Here is a 27,280-nt window from a genome sequence, read left to right on the forward strand (position 1 = left end):
AAAGCATATGACTGATTTAAGGTTACCAGGAAAGGGGGGGGGGTTGCAGAACCACGCAAGATAATGAATAGCTGGATAAGGGGTGGAGAGCCCGCCTGAGAATAGAAGAGGACAAGATCTTCATCCTCTAGCTCAGTGATGGCGAACCTTTTTTGGCTCGTGTGCCACAAGTGGGGGGAGCGCAGGGGGGTCGAGTGCGGGCGTGCTGCACCCATAATGCAACGCGCGACCCCCCAGTGCGCATGCGCGCACAACGCATGACCCCCCCATTTTTACATTCTTTTTTTGCCCTCCCCAGGCTCCAGGGGCTTTATAGGAGCCTGGGGAGGGCGAAAGGAGCCTCCCCCGACCCCCCGGAGGCCCTCCAGAGGCTTCAGGGACCGTCCGAGGCTTCCCTGAAGCCTTCGGAGCACTTAAAACCACCCTCCGAGCAACCCGGAAGTGACTTCCGGGTTGCTCGGAGGGTGGTTTTAAGCGCTCCCTGAAGCCTTCGGAACGCTTCGGAGCGCTCCCTGAAGCCTTCGGAACGGAAAAATAGCTTTTAAAAAGGTGAACTCAGCTGGCCAGCGCGCACATGCACGCTGGCCAGCTTACAGGGCAGCGCCTCACGTGCCCTGACAAATGGCTCCACGTGCCACTTGTGGCACGCGTGCCATAGGTTCGCCATCACTGCTCTAGCTCATCAGAGTTTATCATTTCAGTTTAGGGTTGGATTGGGAGCTTTGTTTAGGAGGCAGGATGGGGTAGGAGTCACAAAGTCTCCCTTCTCACCTCAATAACAATGATAAAAAAATTAACCTAATAAAAATTTCAATCAAAACCAAAGAACGTCACAGCTACAGATGAAAGGAGAGAGAGGGAGAGCAACTCCTGCACATCATGAATTTCAAGTTAGTCAAATACAATATGGTACATAGACTTTTTATGCTATACAGTATATACAGCTTCAGGGAGGGGGCAGCAGAATCCTGCCTTGCCATAATATGTGGAGAATGGGGAAAATAAAAAATATTCCTCCCTCATAGAAGTGCAGATCTACCACTGGGGAAGGATTTTTGTCATATGTGTTTTTATGTTGTACGCCGCCCTGAGTCCTTGGGAGAAGGGCGGCATATAAGTCCAATAAAACCAAACCAAACCTTATCTAAAGCCTTCTATACATTCCTCCCATGATCCAAGGGTGGGGTGGGGTGAATTGTGAAATCTGGGGGAGGAGAGGGGAATTGGCAGATTGCTATAGATGTCACTAGGCTCTCCCCTGCCCATTTACTGCTATCTATTTAGAAAGTATAGGGAAATGTTCCACATATCCAAATGAGTTAGAATCACCCAAATCAATAGCAATAAAAGTGAATCCTCCAGCAGCAATTGCCTCATGAAAACACATGGGGAGGGAGGGAGAGAAAGGGAAGTTTATCTAGAAAGGGAGAAAATTGGTGCTATCAGATATGATTGGGAACAACAAGTTTGGCAATAAATATTCTTGTTGGAAGCAAAAATAGAAGTGATCGCCATTAGTGTATGGATGGATGGCTTCCCTTCACTCCAAACATTTATTTGGCAAAGATGGGATTAGAGATGTTGGAGAGCAGGGGTCATATTTCCTGATCAGACTGTGGATAAAAGGAGCTAGACACTGTATAAAGAGTGGCCAATGCACCATCACCCCTTGCTCAATTCTCAGCTCTCCCTAAGGAGAAGTAAAGGTTCTTGATGGAAGAGATGTAGGGTAGAACTTCAGAAGACCCTGGTCCTTCTCTTTTCACCAATCTCACTACTGTCAACTCACTCCACGGTGAGAAATCAAGAAGTCTTTTGGCTCTAAATCACACACCGTCATTTCTCTGACTTTCCAATAGGTTCCCCTGTTCTCAACCCCCACCCTGAGCAAGAGGCAAGACTGTTCAATTAGATATTTATACATTTATATATAAATAATATTTCTCTGTACAGCCAGGGCAAAGGGGAAAGGGGTGTTCCAACCATCCAATTATTTGATGAGAACCCTCCTCAAAAACCTCCACCCTCCACCAACAACACAGGCTTGTCCCATGTCCTGTTTAAGGAAAAAGAGAAACCCCCAAGGAGAAGGGGTGGTATTGGTGGTGGTGAGCTGAGTCTGGACTCGTTGCCTGTATTAGTACCTCTCAAATTTCCTCTTCCCACTTCTTGCTCTGGCTCTGCAGAGGGGCTGGCATTAGGCAGCCCCTCCTGGGGTGTGGCTCTGATGATGATGTCACACACATTTGCTTTGAGCCTGTGTCAGCAATTTGCTGAAGGAGTCAAACAGTTTCTCCAGCCATGGCTGGTTGCGCATGCACTGCTGCACCACCTCCTCCTGGCCCAAGTCTTCGTTTTGACCCTCAATTGCCATTGTCTGGAAAAAAAGGAAATGAAAAGGTTGAAATATTAGCCATGAAACCACACAGGTGGCTCTTTCAAGAAATCCACAAGTAGCCAAAACTGATTAGTCTGTACTTGGGGCCAAAGCTAAAAAAACATCACTAAAAGTCCTGAGACTTTTTAAACATGACACCATTCTGTATTTTTAATGAGCTTCAAAAACTACAGCTTATTTACAACTCTACTTGTACATATTTGTGATGTAGGTGTAGATGAAGACCTCTTAATTTAAGAAAACCCACATTGTTATGTTTTTAGTAATTTGTGTACTTATTTTAGTCTTTTTTTGTATTTTATTTCATTGCTGTGTGGTGGAATTTCCAGCTAGACTAGAGGCAGAGGTCAAGAGGGCGCCAGGTTTAGAGTCATTACACTGCAGTAAGCAGCACAGCCAGACCTCCCCCAGAAACTTTGAAGCCTTATGTTATTTCCAAGGGAATGCAGTCAGTCTTGAGATTATTATTATTATTATTTCTTTGGATTTCTAAACCGCCCCCTCTCCCAAAAAGGGACTTGAGAGATTCTTGTACCAGTGGTTCTGGTTGCTTTCGCCTGACAGTTGTAAGCCACCCAGAGTCAATTACAGGTGGCATCCAATAATAATAATAATAATTATAGTTAACTGTATAAAAAGTATAGTTAACTGGACACAAGCTGATTTGGACATTTTGGACCGAAAAACCAGGAAACTAATGACAATGCACTACAGTTTACATCCACGTGGTGATATTGATAGACTATACCTACCCCGAAAATCAGGTGGCAGAGGATTATTACAAGTGAAGCAAATAGTTGAAGAAGAAAAACATGCACTGGCTGATTATTTAAAAGAAAGTCAAGAACATCTATTAATCGAAGTAAAGAACAAAAATCTATTGAAGGCCCAACAGACGAAACAAGAATACAGAAAAGATGTGATAAAATTAAGAATGGAGAGTTGGCAGAACAAAGCATTGCATGGCCAATTTCTGGAAAACATAAAAGATAAAGTGGACAGTGAAAAAACTTGGTTATGGTTAACAGCAGGTACATTAAAGAAAGAAACAGAGTCACTAATCCTGGCTGCGCAAGAACAAGCTATCCGCACAAATGCCATTAAGGCCAAAATCGAAAAATCCTCTGATGATGCCAAATGTAGACTTTGCAAAGAGGCTGATGAAACTGTTGACCACATACTCAGCTGCTGTAAAAAAATCGCGCAGACTGACTATAAAATGCGGCACAATTCAGTGGCACGAATGATCCACTGGAATTTGTGCAAAAATTATAATATTAAAACAGCAACAAACTGGTGGGAACATAAGCCTGAAAAAGTCGTTGAGGGTCAGATGGTCAAGATCTTGTGGGATTTTCGCATACAAACGGATAAAATACTGGCGCATAATACACCAGACATCACACTGGTTGAGAAAAATAAGGTTACAATCATAGACATTGCAATACCAGGTGATAGCAGGGTCGCCGAGAAGGAATATGAAAAAATCGCGAAATACCAGGACTTAAAAATCGAAATTCAACGATTATGGCACAAACCAGCAGTGGTAATTCCAGTGGTAATCGGCACACTGGGTGCTATTCCAAAAGCACTGGAATTACATTTAAAACAGTTAAAAATTGACAAAATCACCATCAGTCAAATGCAAAAGGCCGCACTGCTTGGATCCGCACACATATTACGAAAATACGTTATGACGTCCTAGGCCCCTGGGTGGGGCCTGACTAGTAATTAATGCCAAATCCGGCGAAACAACTGGCCGCTGTGATACAATTCTGTTGATGCAATAATAATAATAATAATAATAAATAACAACAACAACAACAAATGCCAAACGAAGAAGAACACATTTAAATATGGTGTGGGTAGATTACAAGAAGGCATTTGACACATTACCCCACAGCTGGATTAATGCCTGTCTGAAAAATTTTGGAATCAGCAAAAATATCTACATTTTTGAAAGCAAATATGGAAAAGTGGAAAACAGTTCTAATAGCAAATGGAGAGAACATTGGTGAAGTCAACATCAGATGAGGAATCTTCCAAGGGGACTCACTTTCACCACTACTGTTCAACATCGCATTAATTCCCCTGACAATAATTCTATGAAGCACAAAACTGGGATACCAAATCTCAAGCCAACATGGCAAGATAAACCATCTACTATACATGGATGGCTTAAAACTGTATGTGAAAAGCTCCACTGAACTTGAATCAATACTCAACACAGTTCAACTGTTCAGCAGCAACATCAAAATTAATTTTGGACTTGAAAAATGTGCTATACTATCCATGCAGCGAGGAAAAATGGAAAAAATAGAAGGAATAGACCTGGGAAATGGAAGCACAGTGAAAGCATTATCAAAGCATGCCAGCTACAAATACCTAGGCATATTGGAAGCAGATAACATATTGAATGGAAGAGTCAATGCAAAAGGAGGGGCTGCAAAATATTAAAATCAAAACTGAATGAATAATCAAAGCCATTAATACATGTGCAGTGCCAGTGATGCGCTACCCAACTGGAATCATCAACTGGACTGTGACTGAACTGGAAAAGCTGGACTGAAAAACGCGTGAACTCTTGAATATGTACCATGTTTTACATCCACAAAGTGACACCGACAGGTTGTACCTGCCAAGAAGAATAGGGGGCAGAGGGCTATTGCAAATCCATCAAACTGTAGCAGAAGAAAAATGAAGTTTGAATGATTATGTGAACCAAAGAGTCAATAGTCGTAGGCTGATGGTGTGTAGTGGCCCGAATGGTGTGGAGGTGAGAGCCTGTAACGCGATGGACAATTCCCAGGTAGGGAAGCAATGCACTGCAGTTCTGAGGTTCGCTGCCCCCTTCAGGAAGGTACGCACCCGTGGGTGGTGAGCAAGAGTCTGGCCCTCTCTGCCTGAGAGAATCGTAGACAGGGCAGCCAATTGACAACACAGAGTGTTAGGAGTCAGGCCCCTGTCCAGCCCATCCTGCAAAAAACCCAATAACTGTGGTATGGAAGCAGACCTGGGATCTATGTGTCTAGAGCGGCACCATCTGCAAAATGCAGTCCAGGTGGCATTGTATATGCGCGTGGTGGAAGGTCTTCTGGCTGCCTGAATCGTGTGGATGACTCTCCTGGAGAAGTTTTCCCGTGCTAGGATATCCCCCCTTTTTTTTTGCCAAAAACTTTTTTATTTATTTTTAATTTTCAAAACAAACATAAAAATCCTCCTTCTTTACATCCTGTAGAAAGTGTATCAGTTGGTTACAAACGGTTTTTGTGCATCTCTTATACCGTCATCAAGTATAAGTCATATTAACTCTAGTATCTTAACTCAAATGTTTATACATATTACCATCATCATACCTCCACTTTTATTTGACTATAATTGTTTAAACGTCCTTCATCATGAAATATAGCAAAATTTAATACATAACCACATACTGGCATTTCATTTACTTATTTATAAAATCCTCCATTAACATTAAATCCTTATATCCTATTCTAGCTAAACATCCATAATATTTAATAACAGTTTTCTAATCCTCCTTTCCAAATCGTTGTTTACAATTTACATCCAATTTCCTTATATTATACCCATACATTATATAGATTATTATTATTATCCTTTCTTTATTTGGCTATATTCTATGTCACAACATTTTCCCCCTAATAATCAAAACTTAACTGTGTCTAATTTAGTTCTCTTTTTTATTGTTATTATTAACCTTTATATATAATCCCGGGTATCATTCAATATTCATATCCAATTATTGCTTATCATAACACTACACATTGTATACAGTATTATCATTATCAATTTTTTATTTGACTATACCTATTGTCACTAAGTTTCACTAGGTTTAGCTAGTAGTTTTAAATTATACTCTTCCATCTATCAACCTGTATCTTTCCAATAACAAAACAATCTTATGTCCTCTGCCATTTGTGGTATCAATCTTCTAAGCTTCTTCTTAATCAGCTTTGTATGGACTAGTCCTAGCAACTCCTTGCTTGTAAGATCTCTCATATAATCCTGATGCCCTCTTTCTGCTTCTTTATTCCACTTGTCTTTAGTTGTCAGCAGTGTTAGCAATATTTTCGTTAATAAAGTTTCATAGTCCATAAATTCTTTACTTTTTTCTTCTTCTTCTATGTCTTGCCCTTTGAAATAGGTTTCCTCTCCATTTATTTCCTCTTTCAGTATTCCATTCTTTGCATTTTCAAAAACAAACCAATTACCATAAATGTCAGCAAGTTTAATTGCTTTATATTCATTTTCCACTTCAATTCTTTGAATTTTAATCCCCTCATTTTGCATTTGGTGAACATCATCAAATTTTCGATCACGTCTTTCTGTTAACTGTTCCAAAAGTTCCAGTTTTTGTTCAATCCTCTCATATGTATTTGTTAATTTTAGTAATTCTGAAAATATTGTCTGCAGGCTTACAGTCTCTCCATTTTCCTGACACTCCGCTATCTTAAACAAAGAGCTCTCGCTTGGAAGGTTTTTTAAGTTAAAACATGGATTCACAAAAGCCGTTTTTCCCCTCTTCTCTGGTTGAAAACATGCTTCAAAGGGACATTTGGCTTACCCCTATCTCTCTGTAATGAGCTGTCAAAACAAACCGCGAAGAAAGGGAAAAGTTCCGCTTGAATACACAAGCTCCAAACAACAAAACCTCCCGGCACGTAGCACTTTTAAAATATTTCTTTTTTTATATCTGTTTTACATTTCAAATTAGAAAAAGAGGTCCAGTCTTTAAATGAATTAAAAAATAATAATACAGCGATGAAAGAGGAAAGCTTTGGTTTATAAATCACCGAGTCACAGAAAAAAAAGATAAAAACAGAAGACTTAATCCGTCCATTTTAAAAAGCTTGTAAAGGTTTCATCCATGAAGATAGCATATAAAAAAATGGGATAACCACTGTCCAGAACTGTTGCAAGATTAATTTCGCCGCTTGATTCTTCTATTCTTCAATTTAAATCAATTTTTAAGTTTTTATAGGCAGTCTCTCTTTTAAAACAATGAAGATTCCTCACCAGCTGGAAACACTTTCACTTTCCATTCCTTCCGTTTTGGGGCCGCCCCGACTTCATCAGCCTTGGCTGGATTTTTTGTCACCGGCTTGAAGAAATTTCTCTTGCTTCTTTCGGGGATTTTGCGATATCCCCGAGTTCAGCAAGACGTATTCTTCCTGTTCACTGTCTCTACGTGACAGTTTAGATCCGTTTGGACCCCCCCAGTGGCAAATGTGTCAACTGCGATCTCAGAGCATTGAGACCGCACATCGTGTCGTTGCGACTTCGACCCCGCCCCTCCAGGATATCCCTTTCAAGTGCCAAACGGCAAGTTGCAGCCACTAGCACTCTGGATGTAGAAGAGCCCCCTGGCTAAGGGATATCCTGTCTTCTGGAATTCTCCAGGGCCTGGTGATTGAGAGGTTGACTAGGTTGGCATACCAGGGGCATCTGGGCCAGTGGGGGGTTGACAAGCAGGACCTCTGCCCTCTCCGCAAGCACCTTCCAAATGACCCTCAGGATAAGAGGTAGAGGTGGAAATGCATAGAGCAGGCCCTGTGGCCAGGGACTGCAAAGAGCGTTGATGCCTTCTGCCCCCAGTACAGGAAACCTGGAGAAGAACCTCAGGAGGTGAGTGTTGCTGGGATGGGCAAACAGGTCCACAGTTGGCTGGCCGAACCTTTGGAACAGATCCGGATGAAGGCGCCATTGGAACAGATCCGGATGAAGGCGCCGGATGAAGGCGCCATTGGAACAGATCCGGATGAAGGCGCCATTCCATGTGGTCCACTGTGGCCCTGCTCAGCCAATCCGCTTGCATGTTCGTGCTCCCGGAGATGTGCTCTGCTCTGATCGATAGAATGTGTCTCTCTGCCCAGAGGTGCAGTACCTCCACCTCCCGCATGAGGGTCCTGGAGTGCGTGCCCCCCTGGTGGTTGATGTGCGCCTTGGTGGCCACGTTGTCGGTAAGGATCAGGACGTGGCACCCCCTCACTAGATTCTGAAAGTTCTGAAGAGCAATGCGGACGGCTCGGAGCTCTAGCTAGTTTATGTTGTTCAGGAGCTCCTCTGGGTCCCGTGTCCCTGGGCTACCAAAGATTGGGCATGGGCTCCCCATCTGAATAGACTGGCATCGTTTGTTACTGTGATGCGGTCTGGCTCCCTGAATAGGCACCCCTTCTGAAGCACGGGGGACTTCCACCAGACCAATGATCGGGGTGGTACTCAAACCCTGGTGTTGGACCTGCTGGTGCGGGCCCTCTGGAACGGGAGCAAGAACCATTGAAGAGTCCGTACGTGTAGTCGCACCCAGGGAACAATATCTATACAGGAGATCATTTCCCCCAGGAGTTGGGAAAGGACCGTTAAGGGCACTGACCTCTGAAGCAGCAATTGACTCACCAGCTCTCGGATGCTGGCACATCTCTCCTGAGAAAGGTAGACCACGCAGGCCTCGGAATCAATCACAGCTCCCAGATGCAGTAGACTGGTGGATGGCTGGAGATGGCTCTTTTGCAGATTCACAGAGAACCCGTGTTGCTGGAGGACCTGTATTGTGGTGTGAAGGTCTCAACGTGCGTGCGCTGGGGACGACAACAGTATTAACATGTCATTGAGATAACACTGTATCCTGATCGGCAACTCCTGTAGATACGCCACGACTGCTGCCAGCAGCTTTGTGAAAGTCCTGGGGGCTGATGACAGGCCGAATGGCAGGGCCCTGTACTGGTAATGTCACTGTGCAAAGTGGAATCTCAGGAACTTTCTGTGCAACGGGCGGATAGGCACATGAAGATAAGCCTCCCAGATATCTATGGAAGTTAATCAATCTCCCTGCCGGATGCAGTCCAAGATGGATTGGAGGGACTGCATCTTGAAGCGCTTGTACGCCAAGTGTATATTGAGCTGTTTTAAATCTAAAATGGCTCTCCAACCTCCTGAGCCCTTTGGAACGAGGAATAGGATTGAGTAGAATCCCCTTCCCTCTTGCCCCGATGGAACCGGCTCGATAGCGAGAATGTCCAACAGGTGTTGGATCTCAGTGTCCATGAGACCCCTCTTGACCTGGCACTTGGGAACAGGGCATCTGATGAAACGTCTCGTAGGAGTGGTGAGAAATTCTACAGTAAGGCCCAGCCTTACCATCTGCAACACCCAGGCGTCCGTGGTGGTTGCATCCCATTGGCTCATGAAATGCGTGAGCCGACCGCCAATGGGATGAGATGAGCGGGAATCACTTGTATCTGCGAAAGGATTGGTTGCCTGACCCTCGAAATGGCCGCTTAGGCTGAGGCTGTTCCTGCTATTGTGGCCTACCTCTGTCACGAAACCCAAATGATCTGTCCTGAAACCTGTCCTGGAACCTGTTGGAGGAGGACTCATATGCAGGAGGACTCATGCAGAAGAGGAACTCAGCAACCTAAAGCAGAGAGGCTGCCCCATCAAAGAGCACATCCGTGAATTTAGGAGGGTAATAGGGAGGCTACCCCTTTTACCAGAGCGGCTGCTGGTGCATTTTTTCAGAACAAGCCTGGACAAGCAAATTGCCCAGGTAACTGCATACTGCGACATCCCAAATCAACTCTGAGTGGTTCCGAGTAGCAACAAAAGTCGACAGTGGGCTGTGCACCAACGACATGCCAAAGCAACCGGACACACAAGAGAGAGGTCAACCCGACCTGAAACCACCCAGCCAGCGGGGAACCACAGCACCACAGCAGGCTCTGAGACCAGCCTTCCCTTGAAGTCCGCTGAAATGCTACAGATGGGGGGGGATGGGCCACTTGGAAGCTGCATGCCCAACCCCAGCCCCCAAACCAAGGCCAGACCCACTGCCCCGGGCACGACCAGAACGAGGGTCCAAATGGACCACCAACACCTCCGGGAAAGCCCTCCAGGCTGCAAAGGCCCCTTTCCCCTCAGGCGAAAGTGATGGAACCCCAGGTAACGACAACCAGTCGCCTGAATCATATGACAGCGAGGACGAGGGAGAAAATGACCCAATGGTGAGTGAATCAATTCACCCTTTCCTTTTTCCAATACGCCTCACAGCCCCAAAAACAGGAAACCAGGGGGATTTTCAAGCCCTAATAGACTCAGGCTGCACAAGGTGCTTGATCAACCTAACCACAGTCCTGAAACTGGGGATCAGAACAAAAAGACTGGCCCACCCGATCCGGTTCGAGCAGGTCAACGGGTCCCTAATGGGAGGAGCCTATGCCACCCACCTAACTGAACCAGTGAGGATAGAACTAGCGGATCACTGGGAAATAATTCGATTCATAAACCCCCCAAAATGACAGACGCAGTCATACTGGGACTTTCCTGGCTAGACAAGTGGGGACCGACCATCTGGTGGCAAGGGTGTACCCGAAGACTTAGGATATCAAGGGGCCCCCAACCCCTCCCACACCAGCAAGCAGAAACACCATCCACACTGGAAACCCCCCAAAAGAGCCCAGGAGAACAACTTGCAACCGCATCCGACAAAACCCCAGAAGCCGAACTGATTCCGATGGAATATCAGGACCTCGCAGAGGTATTCAGCGAGGCCGAGTGCGATGTTCTGCCTCCTCACCATGAGACAGACTGTGCCATCGAAATCATCCCTGGGACAAAACTACCCAAGCCCAAACTGTACACCATGACGCCCCGGGAAATGCAAGAGATGCGCAAATACATACACAAAAACCTAGCAAGGGGGTTCATTGAGCCAGCCAAGCCACGGGTCGCGGCACCAGTCTTCTTCAAGGAGAAAAAAGATGGAACTATGAGGCTGTGTGTGGACTTTCGAGGGTGCGTACACAACCTATACCCCCTCCCCCTCATGAAGGATATGCTATCTCATCTGGCCAAGGGAAAAGTCTTCACCAAACTAGACCTCAGAGAAGCATACTACCGAGTACGAATCAGAGAGGGAGATGAGTGGAAAACAGCGTTCAACTGCCCCCTAGGGAGCTTTCAATTCAAAGTGATGCCTTTCGAACTGCAGGGGCCCCCAGCGGTATTCATGCAGTTAATAAACGAGGTGTTGCATGAGCACCTCTGCAAGGGGGTCCTCGTCTACCTAGATGACATCCTTATCTACATGGAGACCATGGACGACCACGTACCCCTGGTCCGCCAAGTACTGGAGAAACTTCTGGCAGCCAACCTGTACGTCAAGTGTTCTGACCCCCCTTCCTCCGTTGCCCACACAGAACATACACTCCGGTACAGTACAAGGGAACAAGGTTTATTGCACAAACAAACAAGAGGTTCCGTGGCAGCAAGCCACCAAGACAAAGCTCACAGGAACAGAACACAAAAGCAGCTATCCAGCTTGCTAGACTTCCAGACTGGAACTTCTGGCATAAGTCTTCTGTTGACTGCTGCAAAGGGCGTATGCGGAGTCAACCCTTTTATAACCTGGAAAGGGAGCCTCCCAAACAGCAGCTGAGAGCTCTTTACCGCCTATAATTACGCCCATGCTCCTTGTGTCTGTGGGCGCGCCGGTAACGGGCGTCCAGAAACGCCCTGCTGAGTTCTGACTCACTGTCTCGTGAGTCTTCCCCGCTGCTCCAAGGCATGGCATCGGGAGCCCCCCTCCTCTGGCTCTCACCGCTGCTGCATGCCTCAGGCGCCTCCTGGTGGCCGACCAGACTCTCGGATCCCTGCTCAGCGTCCGAACCCTGTCCAGGGTCGCCCATCTCCTCTGGGGCTGACTCGTAGGGACCCTCACTCTCGGAGTCTGGTGGCAACGGCAACGGCAACGGCTGGGCCACAACAGTCAAGGTATCAAAATGCGAATTCCACCGTGCACGGTTAGACTACCTGGGTTACCGAGTGTCAAATGTGGGAATAGAGATGGACCCAGCGAAAGTGCAAGCCATCCTAAGCTGGCATCCCCCTCGCACCCGCAGACAGCTACAAACCTTCCTAGGGTTCGCGAACGTCTACAGGCAATTCATCCCCTCCTTTGCAAAGATTGCCAAACCCCTGACAGACCTCCTGAAGACAGGGACCCCAGGAACGAAACCTCATCCGGGACAACCCCAACCATGGGATCTAACCTGCCAAGAGTCATTCGAGACACTAAAAGAAATGTTTGCAAAGGAGCCAGTGCTGAAGCATCCTGACCCCGAGCAACCTTTCGTGATCCAGGCAGATGCCAGCGATGTGGCAGTGGGAGCGGTGCTACTCCAAAGAAACAACCAAGGAAACTTACAACCCTGCGCCTACACCTCCCGCAAGCTCACACAGAGAGACGATGGGCTGCATGGGAAAAGGAGGCTTTCGCAGTGAGATGGCCACTGCTAACCTGGAGACACCTGCTGGAAGGGGGCCAGAAACCGTTCAAATTCTGGACTGACCACAAAAATCTAGAGGTGCTTCGGACCCCACGGAAGCTATCACCCAAACAAGTCCGAAGGGCTCAATACTTCAACCGTTTTGATTTTGTTTTAAAGCACATTCCAGGGGGGAGGAACTTTCTAGCTGATGCCCTCTCCCGCATGCCTCGGTACAAATGCGAACGGGAGCACGTAGTGGACGCCATCATTCCCTCTACCCAAACCGCTGCCCAAGTGACCACCAGACGGCAACGCCGTGACCGGCAAGACCAACTTGCAAGCAACCTAACCACGAGGCTCAAAACTGAACTGCTAGCAGACCCCTGGTTCCAAACCAAGCAACACATCGTACACGTACCCTAGTTCTCCAGAGGAGTCATGATGCCAAACCAGCAGGCCACTTTGGGTTCCTAAAGACTTTACACTTAGCCCGGAGGCAATTCTGGTGGCCTGGCATGAAGAAAGATGTAGATAGTTACGTGAACAGTTGTACCATTTGCACCACAATGAAGAGACGACCAGGAAACCCCCCCGGACTACTGCAAACAGTAGCAGAGCCAACGAGGCCGTGGCAGGAGATCGCAATGGACTTTATAGTAGAGTTGCCAAAAAGTGGGGGAAACACAGTGATTTGGACAGTAATACACCTGTTCTCCAAACAGGCACACTTCATACCCTATAGCGGACTACCCTCGGCTCACAAACTGGCTAAACTGTTTGTGAAGCATATCTACCGACTGCATGGAATACCTCGAAGAATTATCTCAGACAGAGGGGTCCATTTCACGGCTAAGTTCTGGAGGGAGTTCCTGCGGTCCATTGGATCATCATAGGGTCTTAGTTCAGCTTTCATCCGAGCACCAATGGGGCAGCAGAAAGACTGAACGCCATGGTAGAGCAGTACCTGAGGTGTTACGTGAACTATCAGCAGTCCAATTGGGCAGACCTTTTAACTTTTGCTGAGGTCGCATACAATAATGCTGTCCACAGTAGCACAGGACTCACGCCATTCAAAATAGTGAGCGGTATGGACTTCATCCCAATGCCTGAGTATCCAAGGGATCCCCCCTCCTCAGTCAGCTTGGCTGACTGGATGTCGATGCTGAAAGCAACCTGGGAAAATGTCAAAAAGGCACTGGCTAAAGCGGCACAAACCTATAAGAAACAGGCAGACAAACACTGGGCTCTGCAACGGCCATTCCGGGTGGGAGAGAAGGTTTACCTCTCCACAAAATATTTGAGATTAAAACTGCCTAGCAAGAAACTGGGGCCAAGGTTTATGGGACCATTCCCCATAGTAAAGATCATCAACCCAGTCACAGTGCAATTGAAACTGCCTCGATTGTTGGGGAAGATACACCCAGCATTCCATAGCAGCCTCTTAAAACCCGTGATTGGATCCACTCTGAGACCACTACCCCGGGAGCCCCTGGGCCCTATGGACATAGGGGGCCAAACCCATTATGAAGTTCAGCGTATCCTTGATTCAAGGCGGCACAGGAGACAACTCCAATACTTAATCAAATGGAACGGCTACCCCTTGTCAGAGGCATCTTGGGTGAAAAGTAGAAATATCCAGGCTGATCGCCTTATAGCAAAATTCCATGCAGAAAATCCAAGCAAGCCTGGGGGAGGGACACATTCCTAAGTTATACACCTGTACTCAAATTGCTTTGTTTTATACAGGTTGCTTTCAGGAAGTGAGGGGAGCCGGATGTCAATGCCTAAGGCGTTTCCATGACTATTATCAACTTGAGAAGGGGGGGGGAATGCCATGCATACTTTTGGCCAGAGTAAAAGTCTCATATTTCTGTCCTGGGATGTGAATGCGCACGTCCAGAAACCTGCCATAATGTCCTGTTGGAGAATGTGATTGATGACCTCAGCCAGAGAGGAGGGGGCACAGGGGTAAAGGTCAGATGCCATTAAGTGTGATTTAGTTTCAGCTACACAGAAGTCCGTGCCAAGATGTTAGTCCTAATAAATGAATGGGTTTTTTTTTAACCTTGTCTCGGGGCTCGTAAATTAATTAGGGCAACTCTTGGAAACTTCGCAATGAGATCACGAATCTCCCTAGGAAGACTCATGGGTTGTTCCTCTTCAGGGCGGAGCCCCGCCGCTGTGGGGGAGAAGGTAGCCACTGGTGCTGAGTGCCTGGTCATAAGATTGGGGGCCAGACCCACCCCTGAGAGACAAGCTGGGGAAGCGGGCCCCAATCCAACCTCCTCCACTAATAACCCCTGGGGAATGGTGACATCAGGGGACCATCCCTGAGTTGTGTCCAGAGCAGGGGGGGGGGGGAATCAGGCTGTGAGTGGGAGGAGAGAGTCTCCAATGCCAAAGGCAGAGGAGAGCTGCTGACCTGTGCTCTTTTGGAGGCCTTGGAGAATTGCTTCTCCCATGTCTTCTTCCCCCTCTTAGCAATCCCTATCAGGCGCAGTGGAAGTGGCCTGAACCACCGACCTGCTTGCCCGGGACCTGCTGGAAGTGCCCCTGGTGGTGGGTCTGCCCACCCTGGCACTGGATGTCCCTGGGGTGGGTTGCGTTCTTGGGGAAACCTCTGCCCCGGTACTGCTACCAGAGATGGAATGATCAACCATTCTAGGAGCTACCTGTAGGATGTAGTGCCTTAGCAATTGGAAGATTGGCAATTAATGGAAAGGCCCTGAGCAACAGAAAACTAGGCTCTCTGTATAACCGGGCCCTTCCAGGGAAGCGGTGGAAGCAAATTTTGCTGTCAGGCTGCCTACTCCAAACCACAGTAATAGTCCAGCCAAACTCCACTCATGCAAAACAGCGATAGAAAAAAACTCTGCCTGGAGGGACCAAGAACCTTTACGGCGAGAACGGCTGGGGAAATAGCAAGCTCTGATGAGGTATGTGAAAACCCAGGCGGCAAGGTGTCGCTGAGAGGTTCTTTGTGGACCAGAACTGTCCTGTAGGGATGGGGCACAAGGAGAGGTGTTTCGGACGTGTGCGGGGAGAAAGGCAAGCTCCCCAACAGGTCCGATTCCAAGCTCTCTGGAGATCAGCGGCAGCAGTGGTGGCCATCTTCGTATGACTGCTCTGGAGCCGGGGCATCTGGAACAAGATTTGTGCAGGTGCAGAGAAGCAGACAGACTGTTCTGTCAGAAAATTTCTCCTTAATTCTAAGTTGCTTCTCTCCTTGATTAGTTTCCACCCATTGCTTCTTGTCCTGCCCACAGGTGCTTTTCAGAATAGTTTGACTCCCTCTTCTTTGTGGCAGCCTCTGAGATATCATAACACTGCTATCACGTCACCCCTAGTCCTTCTTTCCATTAAACTAGACATACCCAGTTCCTGTAACCGTTCTTCATATGTTTTAACCTCCAGTCCCCTAATCATCTTTGTTGCTCTTCTCTGCACTCTTTCTAGAGTCTCAACATCTTTTTTACATCGTGGCGAACAAAACTGGATACAGCATTCCAAGTGTGGCCTTACCAAGGCATTATAAATTGGTATTAATACTTCACAAGGTCCTTTGTGGACCAGAACTGTCCTGTAAGGATGGGGCACAAGGAGAGGCATTTCAGACATCTGCGGGGAGCGCGGCAAGCTCCCCAACAAGTCCGATTCCAAGCTCTCTGGAGATCAGCGGCAGGGGTGTAGCCCTTCTTCGTATGACCGCTCTGGAATCGGGGCATCTGGAACAAGATTTGTGCAGGTGCGGAGAAGTGGACAGAGTGTTTGATCCAAAGGAAGATTGGCCGATGTAAGAGTAAGAGAAACAAACTTTGGAGTTTAAAAATTTTCCGGAACTAAACCTAGCGGCTAAATGTCACTTGGAATACGGAGGACAGAAAGAAAGGAGGGGAAAGCTATCGGTGAGAGAGTACTGAGACCAAGAAGAACTTTGTTAATAAATTTGGAATTGGAAAAACCTAAAGCTAAAGAAGAGAAAAAAAAGAGGGAAGATCAGGATAATTGGAATATGGATTTTGAATTTTTGGTTCGACTACTGATAAGATTTGACAAATTAGTGATCTGATTACATAAAGGAACATTAAAAGCCACCTAGTGGAGAGAGGAGACATAATACCATCTTGAAACAAAGGGATAGAAGAAGGGTGTGGTCCGTCTTTTTACTTGATTTTACTTTGTCTACACTGGAAGAAAATATAGAACTTTTGAAGTTTGGAAAAGGATTGGATTATCTTGTGTCACTGCGTTTATTTGGCTTGCCAGATGTGCTTACATTCCAGGTTATATGGTAGAATGAACTGACTCTTATCTCAGCTTCACTGCGCATGTACACATTCCTTCATCATTATTATTTCACCTTACTTTCTTTTGTCCATCTGCCAAGGCAGACAGGAACTCTGCCAAAATGTAATCATTAACTTAGTAAGTTTTGTTTTTACTATATTTACAATAAAATGTTTTTCTTAGAATATATCTCGGGTTTATTTTGCTTATTTAAGAAGTATGCTTCAAGGAAATGCCACGATTCATACCTCGTTAATTACAGGGCTCAATTTACCCCTGACAAATGGTAGCAAGAGGATGGTTGATTTATGGCTTTTTCCTTGCTTGTTACTTTGAAGAGAAGCGCCTAGGCCAATTTAGACAGATGATTTATCTCACAACTGAGGAACGCTGATTTTAAATCACTTCTAAGATGCCGAAACATTAAAAGAAATTTAGAACACATTCCGATGGCTCTAGTCTCTCTGATGAAGAAGTGAAAAGCATCTTACACAGATTTACAACTCTTGAAGCCCCGTTTGCTTCAGCAACCGGACTGGGTGGAGAAACATCCATGGGAGAAACGTTCTTACACAGGTCTCAAGAAGAAAGGGCTGCTTCTGAAGGCGACGTGCTCCGACCGAGCTCAGTAACGCCTCCTTATAATTATGCATGCTCCCAAACACTTCTTGGAGATTTTGAAACACTTGGTGCCAGGCCAAAGCTTTCACACCCGGAGCAATTTCACTCCAACACAGAGAGACAAATGTATAATTCTCCCTGAAGCTCTGAGCAAGCTATAAAAAGCTATCGTGATCACATAGAATTTTTTGAACATGAAATATTCCAGGCCAAGAAGATTTTTTCCATGCTCGAGTCAGATAAGAGGGATTCTCCTGCTTTTCAAATTTCTGAAAACGCCATCTTGGCTCCTTCTTCACAGCCTAAGGCACACCCCCTGGAGGATATTGTGTCAGGCAAATCAGAACAGAGAACTGTGTACACGCCACAATTGTCACGTGATGTCCTTTGTTCTCCAATTGCACATGCCACGCAGGCAGAAATATTACAGCCAAAAACTGTAACTGCAGCACCATCTCCTGTCAGAAATAATTTGCTACAGAGAGCCGACATGCATGTTAAAATCCAGGAGCAATTACAAACATTGCAACAGACTTTATCAAACATGTCATTAAATTACTCAGATATTCAGGCTGCAATGCAACAAGTGCCTCCACAGGCCCAATTTTCAGCACCCCCTGGTGGTGCTGGTGCCTTCTTTGATGGAGCACAACAGTACTTAATGCCTCCAGCAAGCCATGTTAATATTGCTGCTCAAGCCCCAGCCCCAGCTGTAGTACAACAACCACAGTTTCGATTACAGCGACCATAGGTGCAACAACAAGCATTTTTACCTGCACAACAAGCTTTTCAAATGCACATTCCTCAACAGGCGTTTTCTGTCACTCCATTGACTGGTGAGTCAAAATTAAAAATGTCAGGACAGAATTATAAGGCCTGGGTCAGTGAGGTTACAATCTTGCTTTGCAGAGAAAGTACCCATTGTATGGTGTTTAATCCTCCTGCCCAGCCATGGACTCCTGCAATAAGATACTTAGAGACTAAGGCTTGCACAACATTATTGATATCCATGGATACTGAACTGCAGGTTACTTTTCTGCCTGATGCAACAGCCCAACAAATTTGGGTCCAATTGGAAAATTGCTACAGGCCCGTTTCAATTGAATCTTCATGTTTGCTCATGTCTGAGTTCCATGGTTCGAGATTGAAACCTGGTGAACAAATTGGTGGACATTTGACCAAACTGAAAGGCATGAGAAAAGAATTGAGAGAAAGAGGCCATTTTATTGATGATGTTCAAATGATCAACATTATCATTAACTCATTGAATTATGAATGGAAAGATACCATTGCAAAGATTAACCATGTGCCTATTGCTCAACGCACAGTGGACAATGTTTGCAGGCTCTTAATTGAAGAGGGGGCCCTAATGTTAGCCATGTTGCATTTGCGAGGACTGCCCGCATCAAGAGCTCCAGCTAGACATCCCTTCCGAGGAAGAGCCTACGCTCCAAGGATGCCAAGATGCTACATCTGTAACCGTGTGGGACATGACACCCGGGATTGTCCCTAATGAGTTCCAGCTCCCGTCACATACCAGCCCAGAGGAACAGACTCCAGAGGCAGAGGTAGAGGTGGAACACAAGGTCGTCGTGGTCCAAGGCGTGATCCACAAGCTCCACTTGCCACATTGGCCTTAACCAACGATCCACAACCTGATCCAGAGTACAACAGACAGCTTTTGTGGACTTTGGACAGTGGTGCAGCGTTGCATGTTACCTACAGAAAGGAAATTTTCAGAGATGCACGAGCCTGAACCTGAACTACGTGAACTTCATTCTTTCTCCAATCATCCTTGTAAGGTCATGGGAAAAGGAACTGTTTATGTTGAAGAGCTCGATGCATTCATCCCTGATGTTCATTACATACCTACAGCAACTAGTAATTTGCTTAGTCAAAGTCACTTGTCTAGAGTGTTAAAGTTCCAGGTTCACCACCTCGAAAAAGCAAGTTACATAGTTAAAAATGGAGATATTGTTGCTGAAACCATGCTAATTGGTGGTGTTTATGACATAAAACCATTGCCTAAACCACAAACACAGGCAAGAATACAAACTCCAAAAGAGGAGAGCACAGGCACAGAGAGAGATGTTCCAGTGAGAGATCCTGTAGCTACTTCAAAGGCTCCAAAAGCCAACAAACAGAAAATAAGGAAACAGGTTGCTCAGAGCAAGCCTGAGGTTCCTCATGAAACTGTTAATGTTGAAAATTCACTAACTGGTAAACCTTTGCATTCCAGGTGTATCCACAAGTGGCATAGAAGATTGGGGCATGCCAGTTTCCGTGTTCTTAGGAAAATGCTGGAGTTCGCAAAAGGTTTGGATCTAAAGGGATGTAAGGTGTTTTTGGATTGTGCCGTCTGCAAGAAAGCCAAATCCAAAGCAGCAGCCATTCCCAAACACGCTACATGCCTGTCAACACGCATTTTTGATTTGGTACATACTGACATAGTGGGTCCTTTTCCACCAACACTTGGTGGTAAAAAATATTTTCTAACAATTGTTGATAATTACTCTAGATATGGATATGTATATCCTATGAAAGAGAAGTCTGAGACCTTTCAGATCTTTAAAGACTTTGCAGCTCTTGTTTCTACCCAACACCAAGTTCGCATCGCCAGAATCCAGAGTGACCGTGGTGCCGAATTCATGTCTCAGCGTTTCCAGGACTGGATGCGTAAGAATGGAATTCTTCATCAGACATCCGCTCCGTACACACTGGCTCATAACAGAGTCGCAGAATGAAGACAAGGGGTCCTACAAACCATGATGTGTTGTCTCCTAGAAGACGCCAATTTCAGTAACCCATACTGGGGTGAAGCTATCAAATATGCAAATTACATTGTCAACCGTACTTGGAGCAGTGTAATAAATCAGACTCCTTTCTTCATGATGTATGGCTACAAGCCCGATCTCAAGAACCTCCATATTTTTGGTTCATACGCTATGGTGAACATTCCCTTAGCTCAAAGAAGAAAAGGAGGTCCAGCAGCAAAGAGACTGAGATTTATGGGTATTGATGATAATTCAAAATGGAGCAAATTTATTGACTCTAAACATGTAATTGTGATTTCCCAATCTGCTAATTTTGAGGAAGATGTTGACTGGTCCAGGATTCATTCCAATGATCCTGGAGTTTATTTTCCTAGAGATGATATTGTAGATGCCATGCAGCCTGATGACCAAGATTCACAGGCAGATATTCCATCTACTAGTTTTTCTCAACCTGATGTTCCGTCTTCGCGAGCCGCGGATGCTGATGCTACCGACAAATGTGAGGACGAGGACGAAGCAGAAGAATGGACTGTTGTTCCGAGACGTTCCAAGAGGGTCACAAAGGAAATCCCTCCACAGCGATATTCATGGCAACTGACAAAAACACCTTTGCCTTTGATTTGCAATGTTACACTTCCTCCTGATACATTCACACAAATCAAGCATCTTCCTGATTTAGAGCAAGAGAAGTGGTATGAAGCAATGCAGGATGAAATGGACAGTTTAAAGAAACTTAATGTATTTACACCTGCAAAACCTCCAGCAAACAAAAAAGTCATTGGCACTCGATGGGTCTACAAAATAAAAAAATAGCCAAATGTTGAGTCATTGTACAAGGCCAGACTTGTAGCTCAGGGTTTTGCTCAACGTTATCCTGAGGACTACACAAACACCTACTCACCAACAGTCAGAACTGAGAGTGTAAAAATTGCTTTAGCCACTGCAACTATTCTTGGTTTAGAAGTTTTCCAGTTCGATGTTGACATGGCTTATCTACATGCTGACCCAGATGAAAAGATCTACGTGAGAGGCCCTCCAGGATTCCGACAGCAAGAAGGGGATACCTGGTTTCTAAACAAAAGTCTTTATGGTCTGAAACAGTCAGGTTTAATGTGGTACTTATGTCTTACTGACAAACTAAATTCAATGGGCTTTATTAAGTCCGAAACTGATGAATGCGTGTTCACAAAAAGATCTAACAATGCATATGAGATAATTTTTGTTTATGTTTATGATATTGTTTATTTTGGTCCAAATAAGAAAATGAGTGAGATTTTTGCTAAAGCTTTGCAGAGATACTTCACATTGAAATCTTTAGTTCATATTAGCACTTACTTAGGTGTTCAGATTGACAAAACACAGAAGGGGTTTAGTCTTTCACAAGAGGATAAAATTGACCACATTCTGCATCATTGCAATATGAAGGATGCTAACACAACAAAGACACCCATGCAAACAGATTTTCACAACTTGACACATGAATCAAGTCCTGAGTTCGAGGACCAAACACTTTATCGTTCAGTCATTGGGTCACTGTTGTACATTAGTAGTTGGACCAGACCCGACATTGCACTCAGTGTTAATCTCTTATCACGACACGTAGGTAAGGCAACACAATTTCATTGGACATGCGTTAAGAAGTTATTGAAATACCTGAAACACACTAAACACATGAAGTTATTGTTAGAACCAACACATACTGATTATGCAGAATTATGTTGTTATGCAGATTCTTATTGGGCAAGTGATAAGAAATCACGTAAAAGTACTTCAGGTTATATGATGGATGTCCTGTTTACTAGCAAGTGAGAAAACAGAATTTTGTTTCTTGTTCATCTACTGAAGCTGAATATGCTTGTGTTTCAGATGCATGTAATTCTCTAACATGGTTTGATGCTTTGGTCACAGATATCTGGACACGTCCGATTCGACCGATCACCGTGATGGAAGACAATGAATCGGTGGTTTATATTTCTGAGTCACATTTCACAGGTTCTAGGTCCAGACACATTGACATCCGTTATCAAAACATAAAGCAATTAGTTAAACAAGGTTTTGTTAAATTGCAATATGCATCTACACATGATCAAATTGCTGACATGCTCAACAAACCGCTTTCAGCAGCTCAACACAAGTATCTGCGTAAGAAGATGTGCCTTATTTGATGAGGTACCTGATGTCCGCTCAACTGGCAAAAGAAGGGGTGTCACTGCGTTTATTTGGTTTGCCAGCTGTGCTTACATTCCAGGTTATACGGTAGAATGAACTGACTCTTATCTCAGCTTCACTGCGCATGTACACATTCCTATATTTACAATAAAATGTTTTTCTTAGAATATATCTCGGGTTTATTTTGCTTATTTAAGAAGTATGCTTCAAGGAAATGCCACGATTCATACCTCATTAATTACAGGGCTCAATTTACCCCTGACATCTTGGGATATGATATCAAAGAAAAGAACTAAGGAGGACTAAATTAATTGTGGTAAAATATAAAAATATTAAAATTGTATTAAATTTGATCATGGAGGGTGGGATGTTTGAGGAGTTGGAAATGTTAAAAAGTGCACGAGCAACATTAAAAGGTAACAAAGAGGTAGAAAAGGAACCAGAAAAATTGTTGAAAGTGGAGACCGGAGGGGAACAGACAAGCAATGTAAATGAACAAGAAATTAACAAGATAGAAATGGAAAATGAAACTCAATGGGGTAAAGGCACAAAGAGAGCAGAGAGGAAAAAAGGGAAACGATATCCGAAAAAGAAATTAGCCAAAAATAAAGAGAAAAATAATGGGAGATGAGAAAGAGAAATTTGGGGGAGAGATACTCAAAAAATCTATCGAAAAGTGAGAGGGAAAATGCAGAAGAAAAGATATAAGACACATAAAAAGAAGAAAAAGCAAATAAAATTTAGAAGTAGGAGAATAGTTGAATGATATATTGTAGAAAGAAATATTGTAAACAAGGTAAAAATATGTTTTAATTAAAATATGTGGGAATTATATTAAGAACCTTAAAGCTGATAAATAATTATGTTATGTTGATTATATAAAACCTGAAATTTGAAACTTGAAGATTCATATTGTTAATGGAAAATAGATGGAAAAGAAATGATAAATTGTTCATTTTTGAAGAGAAAGAAAAATTATACTGTTTGTACATGTTAAAAACTAGAAATTGGAAAATATGAGAAGAAAACTAATATGGCTAAAATTGGAAATAATGGAAATATAATGTAAAATGAATTGTTTTTTGGTGGGAATGTTAAAGGGGGAATTCAGACAACACTGTTCACAAAAGAATTTTTACTATGTAACAAAAATGTCAGTTGGTCTTACCTGAACTGCATGTCTCGAAGATGGCGTGGGAGTAGTCACACATGGGTATTAACACAGCCCTTTTGCCCTGGAGGCTGAGGTAAATCTTGAGGCCACACCTCCGCACCTCCTCTGACCTCCCAGATTAACCGATGGTCGTAGCAAAGAACCTGAAAGAGGAAGGGACAGATAAAACACACACACATCCTTTCTGCCTGGTCCCTGACTGACCACTGAACTAACTCAGGCCCCTGGCGCGGGGTGCCCTAACGGGGGGGAAGTGACTACTCCCACGCCATCTTCGAGACATGCAGTTCAGGTAAGACCAACTGATAGTCTCCGAAGAGAGGCGTGGGATGAGTCACACATGGGACATACCAAAGCTAGATGTCCTTGGGAGGGATCACTGGGCCTGAGCCCCACGAGAGTCTAAGACTCCCTGAAGAACCCTCCTCCCTTGAAGGTGGCGTCGCTCGTCCCGGCTCTCTGGTGTGGAAGCAGAAACCATTGGAGCTCTCTGGCGTGAAGGCGAGCCCAGGGTACGATCCCTATGAAGAGATGAACTTTCCGAGAAGCCTGGAAAGAAGAACTACAGGAACAGAGCGTGACTCCTGCACCACCTGAACAATGCTGTCCCTACGCTCCTGGGAGAGGGAGACCTCTCCAGACACCGAATCTATGATGGCCCCTAGGTGTTGGAGCCTGGTAGATGGAGCTAGTTGGCTCTTCTCGAGATTGATCGAGAACCCCAGGGACCTTAGGGTGTCGATGGTGAGACCTAGGTCCTTCTCGGCACTGGCTGGGGACCTGGCTAGGACGAGGATATTGTCAAGGTAGCAATGAAGCCGGACCGGGAGGGAATGAAGGTGACCCGCAGCCGCGGCCAGTACCTTGGTAAAGGTCCTGGGGGCTGAGGCCCACCCAAAGGGAAGGGCCCTATACTGGAAGTGGTTGCCCTCATGGGAAAACCTCAGGAATCTACGATGCTCAGGAGCGATTCTAATGTGTAGGTAGTCCTCCGTGAGGTCGATGGAGGCCAGGAAGTCCCCTTGTCGGATACTCTCTAAAATGGATTTAAGAGAGGCCATCTTAAACCTACGGTAGACCACCCTGGAGTTGAGCAGGTTGAGGCTCTCCACCCCCCTGAACTCTTGGGAACCAGGAACAGGTTAGAATAAAAGCCCGAACACTTCTCCCCCCTCTGGGACCCACTCTACTGCCCTGATGTCCAGCAGATGCTTGATGGCCTTGCCCAGTAGGGCCCGTTTGGCCGGGTCTGAAGAAGAGGTGAAGGTTCGGAATCTATTCAGGGGCTGTGAGCGGAACTCCAGCTGGAGCCCGAGCCTAACGGTTTGGCGGAGCCACTCGTCCGAGGTAACGCAATTCCAGGCATCTGCAAATAGGGAGAGGCGACCACCGATGGGGTGATCCTGGGCCGGGTCACTTGAACCTGCAGAAAGGACGGCCGCCACCCCCTCGAAAGGGCCGCTTGCCCTGCTGCTGGCCCCTGAATCTGTCTCTGGGGAACTGCCTATCCCCCTGTCTGGGAAACCTGGAAGCCGTGTACCTCTGATTCTGGAAGTCCGAATCTGGTGGACGATAGGGTGCTCTCCTGGGATAGGGAGCCTGTCGATGCTCTGAACGCCTGGTCGTGGCTGGGAAGACCTTACGCTTATTCTTGTCTTCCACAAGAATGGGATCCAGCAAAGAGCCGAACAGCTTGTCCCCGGTATAGTCAGCTCCTGCCAGGTGCCACTTTGCGCAAGATTCTGCCTGCCAGTTGCGCAGCCACAGCAGGCACCGGGATGCTACAGAGAACGATAAAGCTCTAGAGGCATACTTAACCACGTCCAAGGTGGCGTCTGCCGAAACCTGGGTGGCTGCCAACACCTTGGAGATGCCCTGCAACAGGCGTACTTCTGAGGCCGGGGTCCTGTCTCTTAGTTGCTCCAACCATAGGACTGTGGACCTATTAAAAAAGGAAGCGGACGCAGCCGCCCTAATAGCCCAGGTTATCGCCTGAAATGACTTACGCATAACAATCTCCGCTCTCTTGTCCCCTGCTTTGAGACAGTTAGAGATGTCTCCAGTCACTACTGCGGAAGATGAAGCCAAACTAGCGACCGGAGTGTCCACTGGCGGTACCTGCAGAGCTTGGGCAAAGGTAGCGTTGAGATTATAAAATTTACGTTCATTGCCCCCTGGGTTAGGGAAAGATCCTGGCTTAACCCACTGGGATTTAAGCACCTCTAAAAACATGTCTGGAGTAGGGATCTCTTCCTTTTCCGCCTGGGGCCTGTGGAAGGGTCCCTTTTTGTTCCCCCCGCCTGTGCCGGGGGTGGCAGTCGCTGGAGTGGGCTCTGTAGGAGAGTCCAGGTCTGCCGTGGATCTGGCCTTACGCAGTAAAGAAATAAACAAAGAGGGAGGGAACAGCCCGGTAATATTTGGCGCCTCAGGGGTCTGGGCATCCTCATCCTCCGAAAACCCCATCTCTTTCAACTCTCCCTCCTCCAGCTCCGAGGTCTCGCTGGCAGTGGAGAGGGAGGGAGACCTGGATTCCATGGGGGCAGAAGACCTGGGGTGATCCTGATGACCTCTGGCAGGATGTCGGGAAGACCTTCTTCTGGAGCTCTGGGACTGGTGCTTCATCCCAGAGGCTATCCCCTGAGCTATAGCCCTGGCTAAAACCTCCTGGAAGCTTTCAGGAAGCTCAGGGAGGGCAGGGTGTAGATCTGGGGGTTGCAACCCCTCCCCTGGTACAGGGGATTGGGGGGCCAGTCAGTTCCTAGCGGGGCTGGATGCCCTGCGCCCAAAGGGGTCTCCCCGTGTCTCTGATGGGTGAGCAGGTGATGGGGGGGCGATAGGGAGCTAGGTCCTCTGCCTGAGCCCCTAGGGGAGGCTGGGGATCCAGACCTGGCCTCTTTCAGAGCAGGGAGTCTGCGAGGGGAGCGGGATCTGGAAGGAGAAGGATGATGGTGGCCCTGAAATTTCTCCTAGAGGCCCTGGTTACCCGTACCTCCTTAGAGGTGGTCTCTTTTCCTAGTGGCTCTGGGGTGGCCTTGCCTAGCGGAGGACCACCCTCTGGTGGCTGGGGGCCCTTTGGAGGTCCCCTCTCCCGGATCCGAGCCCCCTGGGGATCTAGGCCTGGTCCCCCTGCTCCTCGCCGCCTCTGCCATGGTACTCACAATTACGTTGTTCACCACCTCCTCCTTCTGCCGGCCTCTGCTGCTGTGTGCGTGCTTCTTACAAGCTCAGCGCTCTTCTTAGCAGTCCCTGCCGCCGATCCGCGGCCCGATCGCTGGCTCCCCACGCGTTTTGGCCCTCCCCGGATCACCGGCAGAGTTCAGGCCTTTTGAATCCTCTTCTGGCTTCGGTGGAGTCTTCTGAGCGCTCTCGGCGTCCGTAGGAGGATCGCCGGTCACGCGCTCTCCCACGTGCTCTTTTCAAGATGGCGGGGGTGCTAAGATGGCCCGATTCTCCGCCACTCAGAAGCGTTGGGAGCCGATCCTTCAGTTCCTGGCTCCAACGATGTCCAGCGAAGGTCTCCTGGAAGGCGCGCAGCCGCCTCAGCGGTCCTCGCGGCACGGGGCTTCCTCCC

The 27,280-nt window shown here is 46.5% G+C and overlaps 2 protein-coding genes across 3 annotated transcripts in view; both read right to left on the reverse strand.

Moving 5' to 3' along the window:
• Positions 1 to 493: 493 nt before the first annotated feature.
• Positions 494 to 27,280, reverse strand: part of LOC309400680 (proline-rich protein 12-like) — a 199,026-nt gene continuing 172,239 nt past the window's right edge. Inside the window, exon 14 of the mRNA XM_081969277.1 lies at positions 494 to 2,377. Within this exon, the coding sequence (XP_081825403.1) occupies positions 2,237 to 2,377 (141 nt within the window). The 3' untranslated portion in view covers positions 494 to 2,236. The remainder of the gene's footprint in view (positions 2,378 to 27,280) is intronic.
• LOC309400682 (lamina-associated polypeptide 2-like) lies at positions 24,151 to 26,437 on the reverse strand. Of its 2 annotated transcripts, XR_014176692.1 has the most exons (3): positions 25,250 to 26,437; positions 24,573 to 24,745; positions 24,151 to 24,230 (listed from the first exon to the last, which is right to left on the reverse strand). XR_014176692.1 is itself a non-coding variant. In XM_081969279.1 (2 exons), exons 1-2 carry the CDS (start codon positions 26,329 to 26,331, stop codon positions 24,682 to 24,684), a joined length of 1,146 nt encoding a protein of 381 aa, XP_081825405.1. In that variant the 5' UTR covers positions 26,332 to 26,437; the 3' UTR covers positions 24,407 to 24,681. The 2 variants fall into 2 exon arrangements, 1 of the variants encoding a protein (XP_081825405.1); XM_081969279.1 differs by lacking the exon at positions 24,151 to 24,230 and having other exon boundaries at positions 24,407 to 24,745.

Source organism: Natrix helvetica (assembly GCF_964273705.1).
Source record: "Natrix helvetica genome assembly, chromosome: W".
Taxonomy (NCBI): domain Eukaryota; kingdom Metazoa; phylum Chordata; class Lepidosauria; order Squamata; family Natricidae; genus Natrix; species Natrix helvetica.

Bases quoted from the DNA above. Each gene is read 5' to 3' on its own strand.
- LOC309400682 (XM_081969279.1), bottom strand. From the start codon at position 26,331: ATGAAGCACCAGTCCCAGAGCTCCAGAAGAAGGTCTTCCCGACATCCT. The intron at 24,746-25,249 runs GTACACGGCTTC...AATCCATTTTAG, and splicing joins TCGGACTTCCAGAATCAGAG to AGAGTATCCGACAAGGGGAC.